This window comes from Gossypium hirsutum, chromosome D10 (genome assembly GCF_007990345.1).
Source record: "Gossypium hirsutum isolate 1008001.06 chromosome D10, Gossypium_hirsutum_v2.1, whole genome shotgun sequence".
Classification (NCBI taxonomy): Eukaryota; Viridiplantae; Streptophyta; class Magnoliopsida; order Malvales; family Malvaceae; genus Gossypium; species Gossypium hirsutum.
Window position 1 is genome coordinate 62,598,784 of NC_053446.1, and position 12,422 is coordinate 62,611,205.

Genomic DNA, 12,422 nt, shown 5'->3' on the forward strand with positions numbered 1-12,422 from the left:
AAATCACATTGCCATTTAGATAATTTAGGATGTTACAACATTGATGCATAATCTACAATTTAGAGCTAAGATTATACATTACTTGTATACTTAAATTCACTTTTAGTTCATCTAATCAAATTATAAGTGAAATAAACCTATTCAAAGAATAATTCGCAAAAATATTTAGAAGATAACGTCACATTGACATACTAGAAATAAATGTTACAACATTGAGTGCACTGTATTATGTATAATCGACATAAACTAAGTTATAGCCAACATTCTATCTATCTAACTGGGTATCTCAAGGTATTACCATCACTAATGAAAGCATTAATACCTATAAATAAACTATAGCATACTACTAAATTGGTTCATTTCAAGAATTCATCATATAAAAAAAAGGAATAACAGCAATTTTTGAGCTGCGCCTATACTTAATTTTTTGCCTAAACATAAATATAAAATTGAAAGGAATATTCAACATCCCACTATTGAAACATTAAGTTTGACACTTGATATTCGACACACATGAATACCATTAAAACGAAATGAATTCTTGAAAATATATTTTACGTGTGTTGAATGGGTGGAGCCCATAACAGATATTGATTCATCGAAGCACACTGCAAGCAACACAAGTAGTATTTGAAATATAACAATGAAGGCATAGGTGCTAGTCAAATGAAGTAGGTCTTTCATGTTGGAAATTATAGATTGCAAATTTAATTATTGATGAGCATTTATTCAAATTTAGAAAGTGATATATTTTTATGAGAAATATTTTTTTTAAATATGTCTAACGGTTATGATTCTATAAAATAGTATTTCTTAAATGCATATAAATAGAAATTACAATTACAATCAATCTTATTTTTAAAAATTAAAGTAAGAGTATTCCACTATTTTACAACGGATTTGTCATGTTCATGAAATACAAAAGAATCTATGTAATATTAATTATAAAAGCGGATGAGTCAAACCTCGGGTTGATTATTTCTAGCATGCAGCAATGTGTAGTGCAGTGTTGACATTTTTGTCTTTCCTGTTTACCACTTCCCAGCAACAGTCTTTCTTCCCAAGTTTTGGAGTTAGGACTTGAAGAACGTCTAATTGATTGTTCTTCGTTGCAATCTGCGAAGCGGTGCAATTCGCTGTTGTAACATCTCGGATACTATTAGGACAAGTCTTCAGAAATGTATCTAACAGGCCATCGTGGCTTCCAACTTTACAAATGTAATGCAAAGGAGTCACACCATTTTCCCCTCTAACACGAACAAGATCGTTATCGGTTTCTATGAGACGCAACGCCATCTCTTGATGCCCTTTCTCGACAGCAAGGTGAGTAGGGCTCAAGCCTTGGTGGTTTAGCTTCCTGGCAAAGGATGGCTTTAAACTCATAATCTCCATTGCAAACTCAATGCACCCTTCGTCTACAGCAATGTGTAATGGAGTATTGACAAACTCCACCTCATCAGAGCGCTTCAAAACATTTCCATCTCTCTCGATTAATGTATACAACTAACATTTCCTGCTCAAGCAGCTCTTTCCAATATGTTATCCATAACAGGAGGAAGGATCAACTGAAAGGCTAATGTGATATGTTCAGAGTCAAAGGTTTAAATAAATGGGAGGCAGTAGGTGAACGAGGAAGGCTAATGTATACAATTAGCTTACTGTACGAAAAGAAGTCATTCGTTCTTTTCGTTTTATATGAAAAGCCTACTGTATCAAATACAATTAGCTTACGAAAATAGTGGAAAGTTACATATGAAAATCAAGTATACTTGAGTGATATTTCATTTTCTCGGAAAAAAAATTGTTAGGCAATTCTAATGGCTTTGGTTCAGACTTTCAATTGGTTGCTTTACTTTCAATGGCTTTGGTTGACACTTTCAATTGGTTGCTTTACATTTAAGTCAAACTGAAGCTTTCGTTAAGCATGAAATTGGACACTACCTAAAACATAGCAAATTGCATGCTCCCAACCTCAACCTGGTTTTTCTAAACATAATTTATTTAATATATATGTTAAAATAGTTAAATATAGTATTTAAATTTGAAATTATAAGGATGAGTAAATATTTTTGTAAAATAAATAATACCTCTTTCAAATAAGTAATAAATAATACTTGTGAAACCCATGTAATTAGCCAATTGTAATTAGTTTATTGCAAACCAATGAACTAAAAACATGTGAAAAAATAATACTTCTACACTACACCAAAACAGGCTTTTAGCGGCATTTTCAGCGGCGTTTAGACAAAAAACGCCGCTAAAAATCGATCACATTACGTAAAACGCCGCTAAAGATTGAGCATTAGCGGCACTTTCAGAAAAGCGCCGCTAAAAATGAGCATTAGCGGCCTTTTTTTGTAAAAACGCCGCAAAAAACCTAAGCCCAACGGCATCGTTTTCAACCTTTCGGGGCTTTAGCGGCGTTTTTAAAAAAAGCGCTGCTAATGCCAGATCTTTAGCGGCGTTTTTGACAAAGCGCCGCTAATGCTTAGATCTTTAGCGGCGTTTTTGGAAAAGCGTCGCTAATTCTCAGATCTTTAGCGTCGTTTTTGAAAAAGCGTCTATCAGATCTTTAGCGGTGTTTTTGGAAAAGCGCCGTTAATACTCAGATCTTTAGCGGCGTTTTTGGAAAAGCGCCGCTAATGCTCGGGGCTTTAGCGGCGTTTTTTAAAAAGTGCCGCAAAAACATTTTAACTGTCTATTTACTATTTAATTTGTTTATTTATATTAATTAAAATTTAATTTATTTTTAATTGAATATTTGTTAAAAATGGATAAATTTGAAATAATAACACGTAGAAATAATTTGAAATAAAAAAATATAGAAAAATATTTGTTAAAAATGGAGAAATTAAAATACTATTATTTAAAATAATTTTAAATTTTTTTGGGTACATAATTGATTGATTTTTAATTTATATATTAAATAATTTCAAATATAATTGTAAAAGATACGATAGTATTAATTTTAAAATATTTAATTTAATTATCATTATAGTTTAGGGTTTAATGTATATGGTTTAGAGTGTATATATATGTTTAATTTAGGATTTAGGGCCGGTTTAAGAGTTACAATTTTAAGGTTTATAGATTATGGAATTAGAGATTATGGATTAGGGATTTTGATTTAAGGGTTGTGATTTAAGGTTTATGGGTTAGAGGTTAGGGGTTAGAGGTTAAGAGTTATGATTTAGGGTTTATGGATTCGATGTCAGGTTAGGGTTTAGGGTATAGATTAATTAGTGTGTTTTAATTTATATATTAATAATGTTTAGGGTTAGGGGTTAGGGATTCGGGGTCAGGTTAGGGTTTAAGGTTTAGATTAATTAGTGTTTTTTAATTTATATATCAAATAAGGTTTAGGGGTTAGTGTCTAAGGGTTTGGGGTTTGGGGTTTGGGGTTAGTGTTTAAAGGTTTAGGATTAAGAGTTAGTGATTTAGGGTTTAGAGATTCGAGGTCAAGTTAGGGTTTAAGGTTTAGATTAATTAGTATTTTTAATTTATATATTAAATAAGTTCTTATATAGTTGTAAAAGAGACAATAATAAATTGTAAAGATTATTAATCTAACCATTTGATATATTTGAATATTAGATTTTAAAAAATTAATAAAAAATGTAACAAATTGATACAGATAGGTAACTATCTATTTTGGATATATAGGACCAAATTATAACAAATAAAAATAAAAGACAAAAACTAAAATCATTCCACATCGAGCATCTAGCAAAAGAATTACATTTTAGTTAGGAAGAAATATCTCTAATAAAAAGCGTCGCTAAAAGTCAATATTATAGCGCCGTTTGTAATAGAAGCGCCGCTAAAGGTCTTGGTCTTTAGCGGCGTTTGTGGGAAAAGTGTCGCTAAAGGTCTTGGTCTTTAGCGGCGTTTTTGGGAAAAGTGTCGCTAAAGGTATTGGTCTTTAGTGGCGTTTGTGGGAGAAGCGCTGCTAAAGGTCTTAGTCTTTAGCGGCGCTTGTGGGAGAAGCGCCGCTAAAGGTCTTGGTCTTTAGCGCCGTTTGTGGGAGACGCACCGCTAAAGGTCTTGGTCTTTAGCGGCGTTTTTTTCTATAAACGCCGCTAAAGTTAGCGACGCCATCTTTAGCGGCGTTTTTTTGGCGCTTCTCAAAGCGTAGCAAATACTTTTAGCGGCACTAAAAAGCACCGCTAAAGGCCTAAAAAAGCGCCGCTAAAAGCCTGTTTTGGTGTAGTGCTATTAAATGTATTATTAATGTTATTAATTTAAGGGTTTTTTTTTTTGCCATTAAGTCTTTGGCTATGCTAGTAAGGTTCAAACATGGGATTTTGAATGTTCAAGATCGAAATTCACTCTTTGTAAACCATGTATGAGTTTTATTAGAGGATTAATTGTTCGGGCTACATTATGGGTCGAATTTAAGCAGTATGTTAACATATTTTATGTTTATCCAAGTTCAGGCTAACTCTAAATATAAGCTTAAAATTTTGTCCAAGTTTACACATACTTGTAAATAACTAACCGAAGCCCATTTGCGGCCACCCATATTATTATTTTTTAAATTTGTTTGAAATATTTATATTATTTTTAGTTTAATATTTAATAATTTTATATAGTTTTTCATTTATTAAAATTTTATATGCATCCAACTAACAATTTTTAATGCTTACAATTAATATGATATATTACTATAGATTGAATTTTAATGTGTTACAAATTACATATTATATAAAAATAACATAATATAATATATTAAAAATTATAGAAAATGAATCGGACTAGTCGGGATTAGAAGGTCAGGCCTTGAATGTTTGAGCTCAACCCCGACACATTTTAAACATGTTTATTTTTTGATTTGTTTGTTCAAACCTTTTTTTTTACTGTTCAAAATTTTGAGTGAGTCTTTTAGCTTGAACATGTAATTCAATCCTTGAACAAGTTTGTGTTTTATCTAAACTTATTTTTACTTAAATATGGTTACGTGTGAATTATGTCTAGAATTATTCAAATCAAGGTTATTTTTCATCTGTAATTTTTGATTTGAATGTATTGTATATTCTTTTTAATTATCAGTGAGAATGATCGTATTTGCACCATTTCTAAATTTTTTTAGAGCTCTAACCATTTTAATTATCACTTAACTAATAATACAATTATATATCAATCAAAATTTAAATTTAACTTTATAAATAGCATCCAATAGTTAGACATATCAGTCAGATAGCAAATAAAATAGAGTACTAAGAAACAATTGAGCATTAAAGCAATGATTCTTCAAACAATACAATAGAATTATAATGATTTTATAAAGAAAAAACTTATTTTAATCTAATTTTAGTTCATTATTTCAAATTATTAAATGGGTTTTAATATTAATTAATTTCTTTTGTTTATTATTAAAAAAGCTATATGCTAGGGGTAGAAGAGAGTTAATAATAAGAGAAATATTATTTTAATATAATTAATTATTTAGAACGACTTTCACAAAATAAATTTAACGAAAAATGAAAATTTGTAGAAATTATTTAAAAAAAAAGAATATATGTCAATTTTCTTTCACCTGAAAATCTAATCGAATTATAAACGAAATAAACCCATTCAAAAAATAACAACAAAAAACTAAAATAAAATACAGGAAATGTTATATTGACATATTACAAAAGGGTATTACAAAATTGAGTGCACCGTATTATACATAATAGACCTAGATTAAGGAATAACCAGCATCCTATTAATGCAACAAAGTATGGGAAAGTCAATATCATTACCTAATAAAGCATCAACACTTACAAATAAACAATAGCATACAACAAAAAAGGTTCCTTTCCAGAATTCATCGTATAAAATAAAGAATAACAACAATCCTTGACCTACACTCATATCTATTCCACTTTCCACAAAAAAGTATAAAATTGAAGGGAATATCCAATATCCTACTATTGAAACACTAATTTTTGACACTCGACATACGATACACATGGACACCATTAAAAGGAAAAGAATTCCTGAAAATATATTAATAATTGCATATGTTAAATAGGTGGGGGCTAACTCAGATATTGATTCATCGCAGGACACTGCAAGAAACGCTAATAATACTTGAAGTGCACTCCTAAAATCATGTGGAAAAGTTTTGAGTAAAGCTAGTGTTAGGAATAATGTTACGAGGAACACAAGATAGGTTGGAATATAGAAGAGAAGAAAATGCGTTTGACCCATGACTGATTTCCCTAGTACCATTGGATCATATGATCCTTTGGACTTTGAGGTATTTTCACCTTGCCAAACAACACCAGGTGGGCTTAGAGTGGCTTGGTAGGTTGCGGTTAGAAGCAGTCCTAAAATGACTAGCAAGGCATTGCGGTCATCGGCTGATATATTGTCCATATTTTTAAAAATTAGTAGTGATGCTTTTGTCACATACTTGACAACTTGTTTCTCCAACTTACGTTGTAAGTTTGAAACTACTGGAATAAAGCAGCCTTTCAGTATAGCAATGTTTTCTCTGTTGTTATGTTGTTGTGCAATACCCAGTGCGGTCAAACCAACTTGATTGGTAGCATGCTTATCAGCCTTGCAATTTAATAGTATTTTAAGCATCTGTTCAATTGATAGTTTAGGATATAAAAAGGCTAGAATCAATTAATCATGTCTATGAAGTAAAAAAAGAATCTATGTAATATGAATTACTATCGAAGGAGTTGAGTCGAACCGTGGGTTGGTTATGGATAGCGGCTATGTGTAGTGCAGTGTTGCCATCTTTATCTTTCCGGTTCACCACTTCCCAGTAATAGTCTTTCCTCTTAAGCGTTGGAATTAGGAGTTGGAGAACGTCCAGTCTATTGTTTTCGATTGCAATATGCAAAGCAGTGCGATTCTCAATTGTAACATCTTGGATACAATCAGGAGAAGCTTCCAGAAACGTATCCAACAGACCAAGCTGGTTTCCAACTTTACATTAGTAGTGCAATGGAGTCTTACCTTTCTTTCCTCTGACACGAACAAGATGTTTATCAATCTCCAAGAAGCGGAGCGCCATCTCTTATGCCCTTTTCTAACAGCAGTGTGAAGTGGGCTCAAACCTTGGTGGTTTAGCTTCCGAGCAAATGATGGCCTTAAGTTCATCATCTCCATTGCAAACTCGATGCACCCTTCTTCTGCAGCTATATGTAATGGAGTGTCGATAAACTCCACCTCATCAACACGCCTCAAAACATTTCCATTTCTTTGAATTACTCTATGCAATTCGTTAACCTTTCCAGTACGAGCAGCCTTTCTTAAATTTTCATCCATGTGAGGAAGACTAAAAATTGGAAGGTTGAAAGGGTTTAAGATCACTTAGAGCAATTTATTCAAAGAGAAAGAGAGAGTTAAAGGCAGACAAATGTGTGTATATTTCTGGTCTTGATTTTTGAGGTTTCGCCTTTAGTAGAGGAACACTTTTGGTCATGTTATAGTTTATTGAAAGAGCTTAAGCCCACTTACGGTGTTTATAACTAGAATGAGTGAAGACTTAGGTGCTCTGTCAAATGAAGTAGGTCAAGACTTCGCTGCAGCTTTGTTTATAAAGAAAGCATAAAAAGGAAGCCTTACATTTGGCCAAATTTTAATTGATATGCTTGCCATTTCATGTTGTCTTAATCCAGAAAAGCTACCTCTCAGATTATTATTTATGTTATAAAACCTGTTAACACAGATCAGTACTCAACAATTTTGTTCATATTATAGTTTTATTTCTTTAGGCTCAATCTCACACTTTCAAAACAAATTACCTATTTCCTCTTTTTTATCAGATTGAATTTTTAAATCCAAAAAATGCATCAAATATACTTTTTAACTCATAAATATAGGGTGGTTAAAGGTTGATGAGTCAACCCATTTTGTACATATATCATATGGCCACTCTTCTGACACTATTTTATTTTATATATCATATTATCACTAGACGAATTTTAGAAAAAAAAATCATGAAATATCAATTTTTTCTAAAAAAGTTCAATTAAAAAATGAGAGTACACGTTAATTTTTTTTTGAATTACGAATTAATTAAACAATTATTATATCACATTTAAAAAAATTTTAAAATATTTTTAAATTATAATTTATAGAGTTTATATTGATGAATTTCTCCTTTTCACCTATGATTTTTTTTTCCAAAAGGACTTTTCACATAAAATTTGTTTGTTATTATTTTTCTTGTTATTGTTTTAAAATTATTCCTATTGCTTTTATGGACGTCTATATTTTTGGCGATGTCATGATTTAAACCAACAAAGGAACAATAGAAAAGACAGAAATTGAAGGGTATAAGAAAATAGAAAAAAGGCTGCTTTTTAAATTTGTTTTGGATATTTGGAGGAGTTTAAGGATTTCAAATTTTAAAAAATAAATTTATTCGAATAAAAATACTGAATAATTTCCAAATTTATGAAGAATTTTAAGAGAGGATTTCGCTTGGCTCAAATTCTTCTTTTTGTTTAAATCTAATATATTTTCGATATTTTATTTCATTAAACATATTTATAGATTTACAAATCCAATGATTTACATACTAAATATTCTTGTATTATTTTATTTTTAATATATATAATTATTCCTTTTAATAATTAGTTTTTAATTCAAACAATTAGGATTGCTAACATTTTAAATTAATAAATTAAATTTTTTTAAAATTTTAAAATTATTCAATCAAACACGCGTTGAAATATTTAGTATTAATGTATTAAAAATATACTTAAATAAATGAAAAATGATTATATAAAACTATGATACAAACTATTCTTTATCTTTTTCTAATAAAAAAATAACAATTACCGAAATTATTATTTGCTAATAAATGGTGGGATAAGACTTGAAATTAATGTTGAAGTTGAAGATATTGAAATCAAATGGAGCTTTATTTTGGGTTAATTGTAGGTTGGACAAGTTAGAGAGTTACAACATTTATTAAACTGTTTTATGCATATATAATCGACAAAAATGAAGTAAAAACCAGCATCCTAGTAATACAATAGGGTATCTGGAGCTAATACCATCAACACCATTATCAATACCAATCAAAGAATCTATTCTAAAGAATAAACCATAACCTACAACTAAAATAATTCCTTTTAAGTACTCATCGGATAGAAAAAAGGACAACAAAAATTCTTAAATTACACCTCCAACTATTTCTCCACCTAAAATGGAAAAAAATGAAAAAAAAAATCAAACATCCCACTATTAAAACACTGAATTTTGACACCTGATATGTGATGCACATAAACACCATTAAAATGAAAATAATTGTTGAAAATATACAGAGAATTCCCGATGTTAGAAAGGTAGGGTCTATGAAAGATATTGATTGATCGAAGCACATTGCAAGAAAGGCAAGTAGTTCTTGAAGTGCTGTCCTGAAACCATGGGGAAATGGTTTAAGCAGGGCTAGTATTAGGAAAAAGGTTACTATGAAGACAATATAAGTTGGAATATAGAAATGAAGAAAACTAGATTGATCCATGACTGATTTCCCTGGTACTGTTGAATCATATGATCCTTTGGACGTTGAGGTATTTTCACCTTACCAAACACCACCAGGGGGGCTTAGACTGGCTTGGTAAGTTGCAGCTAGAAGTACTCCTAAAATTACTAGTAAGGCATTGCGGTCCTCCCCTGATATATTATCCATATTGTGAAAAATTAGTGATGATGCCTTTGTCACATGCTTGACGATTTGTTTCTCCAATTTACATTTAAAGTTTGAAACTTCTGGAATAAAGCAACCACGCAGAATAGTAATGCTTTCCCTATTATGTTGTTGTTGTGCTACATCCATTACCGTCCAACCAGCCTGATTGTTGGCATGCTTATCGGCTTTGCAGTTTAATAGTAGTTTAAGCTCTGTTCAAAAAGGCTACGTTTAGTTAATCCTACGTATGAAATACAAAAGAACCTAATCAATACGGACTGCTATTGAAGTAGATGAGTCAAACCTCGGGTTGATTATGGAAAGCAGATAACTGCAGTGCAGTGTTTCCATCTTCATCTATTTGGTTCACCACTTCCCGATAATAGTCTGTCTTCCAAAGTGTTCGAATTAGGACTTGGAGAACATCCAGTCTGTTGTTTTCTACAGCAATATGCAAAGCATTGCGATTCTCAATTGGAACATATTGTATACATTGAGGACAAATCTCTAAAATTCTATCCAACATGCCATCATGATTTCCAGCTTCACTTAAGAAGTGCAAGGGAGTCTTACCGTTCTTTCCTTTGACACGAACAAGATCATTATCCATTTCCAAGAAACGTAGAGCCATCTCTTTATGCCCTTGTTTAACTGCAATGTGAAGTGGGCTCAGGCCCTGTTGGTTTAGCTTCCTAGCAAATGCTGGCTTTAAGTTCATCATTTCCATTGCAAACCTAATGCATCCTTCTTCTGCAGCAATGTGTAAAGGAGTGTCGACAAACTCCACCTCATCAAAGTGCCTCAAAACATTTCCATCTCTTTGAATTAAATTGTACAAATCAGTAACATTTCCTGTACGAGCTGCTGTTCTCAACCTTTCATCCATGTGAGGTGGAAGGACCAATTGACAGAAGAAAATTTGAAAGAGCTTAAGCCCACTTACAAGGTTTACTAGAATGAGTAACGACTAAGGTGGTCTGTGAAATGAAGTAGGTCTTTCACATGTTCATACTCCAAAGTTTAAAATAGGAAACATTTATCAAGAATTTTCTGCAGCTTTGTTTATAAAGAAAGCAGAAAAAGGAATCTTTCAAGTCCGCCTGCTTATTATTTTAAAGAAAGTTACATTTGTCCAAATTTTAATTGATATTCTTGCCATTGGCTAAGCAGCCTCTCATATTATTATTTATGTATTTAGGTTGTTTAAAATTTTTAAAATTTTATATTACTGAAGGTAAAATTGTATTACCTTCTTAAAAATAATAATAATTTAATTTAATCTTTTAAAATTTATAAAGATATAAACAATTAAAATGATGAAATTAAATTTTTACTATCGTAAAAATTATAATTTAATTTCGATTTCTCTTAAAAAAATTATACCAAATAAGTTTTTTAATTCATAAAATATGATGGTTAAAGGTTGGCGAGTGAACCATTTTGTACATATATCATATCACATGGCCACTCTCGTGATACTATTTTATTTTATATATCATATTATAATGGTGTTTTTGGATCACTAGAGGAATGTTAGAAAAAAAATCATAAAAATATCAATTTTAAAAAAAAAACAAATCTATTAAAAAATGAGAGTACACATTAATCTTTTTAATTACGCATTGATTAAACAATTATTAAATGACATTTTATAAAAAAATTTAAAATACATTTAAATTAACTATAATTTATTTACACACACAAAAAAAAACTATAATTCATAGAGTCTACATTAAAGAACGAGTTAGTATAGGAAAGGTTATAGCAATGGATGTTTAATCTTTTTGGTGCTGTGATCTAAGCCAACAAAGGAACAATAGAAAAGACAGAAATTGAGCGATAAAGTATATACATATTTATTATGTTTTTGAAGGTTTCATTAACCTGGAGTTATTATATTATAAAACTTTGCATACTTTAAGGTTAAAAACTTGTGTTCATCCATGTGATCTAGTTTTATCCAATGATAAAACTATGCCTTTTGTATGCCCATACTCCAAATGTAAACAAATAGCATCTACAATAAACTTCATACTTCACTAGCATTGTATATCCCCTCCACCGCCACCCCTGTGGCTATCAATAAGTTCAGAATTAAGTAGCTGTGGTTTTCTCTTGTAAGGATGAGAACACAAGTTTCAATCTAAAAAATATTATTTGTTGTGTTAAGATATAATAAATCTGTTAAAGAAGTAGTTACAGATTAGCTGAGTTGTCAGCTATATTGTTAAGAGAAGCAGTTAGTTAGAGAGTCTATAAATGTTCACGATTGGCATTGTATTGAATCAAGTTAGAAGTCTAAATTCAGAATTGAAAACATTGTTCATTAAGAATTCTTTAGTTTCTTAGAACTTACCTATATTTCTTCATGGTATCAATCGCCTGGTGATCCTCTGCCATGGCTACCACGAATTCTGCTACTTCTGATTCTGTAGAACCGCAAGTGTCTGCGTTTGTTGCTGATCGAGTTGTAAATTCATTTCCTCGTCATGAGGTTGTGAAGCTAGATGAAGGCACCTTTGTTCAGTGGAAACAACAGGTGCGTTTTATTGTTAATGGTTACAATTTGTTTGGATTTCTTGATGAATCGGTTTCTCCTCAGCTGCGATTCATGCAAGCACCGGATGGTGCCCTTGTGGTGAATTCGACAGCCTCTGTTTATCACCAACAGGGTAATTTGATTACATCCTGGCTTCTATCAACAATCAATTCTTCGATCTTGTCTTCTTTTACAAATGTGCAAACCGCTTCGGATGTGTGGACGACGGCGTTGGCC

The 12,422-nt window shown here is 31.2% G+C and overlaps 2 protein-coding genes across 2 annotated transcripts; both read right to left on the reverse strand.

The window, feature by feature from the left end:
• Positions 1 to 981: 981 nt before the first annotated feature.
• On the reverse strand, positions 982 to 7,269 carry LOC107930709 (ankyrin repeat-containing protein BDA1). Its single transcript, XM_016862418.1, has 4 exons — positions 6,958 to 7,269; positions 6,689 to 6,916; positions 6,214 to 6,576; positions 982 to 1,503 (listed from the first exon to the last, which is right to left on the reverse strand). Exons 1-4 carry the CDS (start codon positions 7,267 to 7,269, stop codon positions 982 to 984), a joined length of 1,425 nt encoding a protein of 474 aa, XP_016717907.1.
• A 1,811-nt stretch (positions 7,270 to 9,080) lies between these two features.
• LOC107930657 (ankyrin repeat-containing protein BDA1) lies at positions 9,081 to 12,174 on the reverse strand. Its single transcript, XM_016862358.2, has 4 exons — positions 12,003 to 12,174; positions 10,220 to 10,521; positions 9,951 to 10,087; positions 9,081 to 9,858 (listed from the first exon to the last, which is right to left on the reverse strand). Exons 1-4 carry the CDS (start codon positions 12,044 to 12,046, stop codon positions 9,841 to 9,843), a joined length of 501 nt encoding a protein of 166 aa, XP_016717847.1. The 5' UTR covers positions 12,047 to 12,174; the 3' UTR covers positions 9,081 to 9,840.
• Between the last annotated feature and the right edge of the window lie 248 nt (positions 12,175 to 12,422).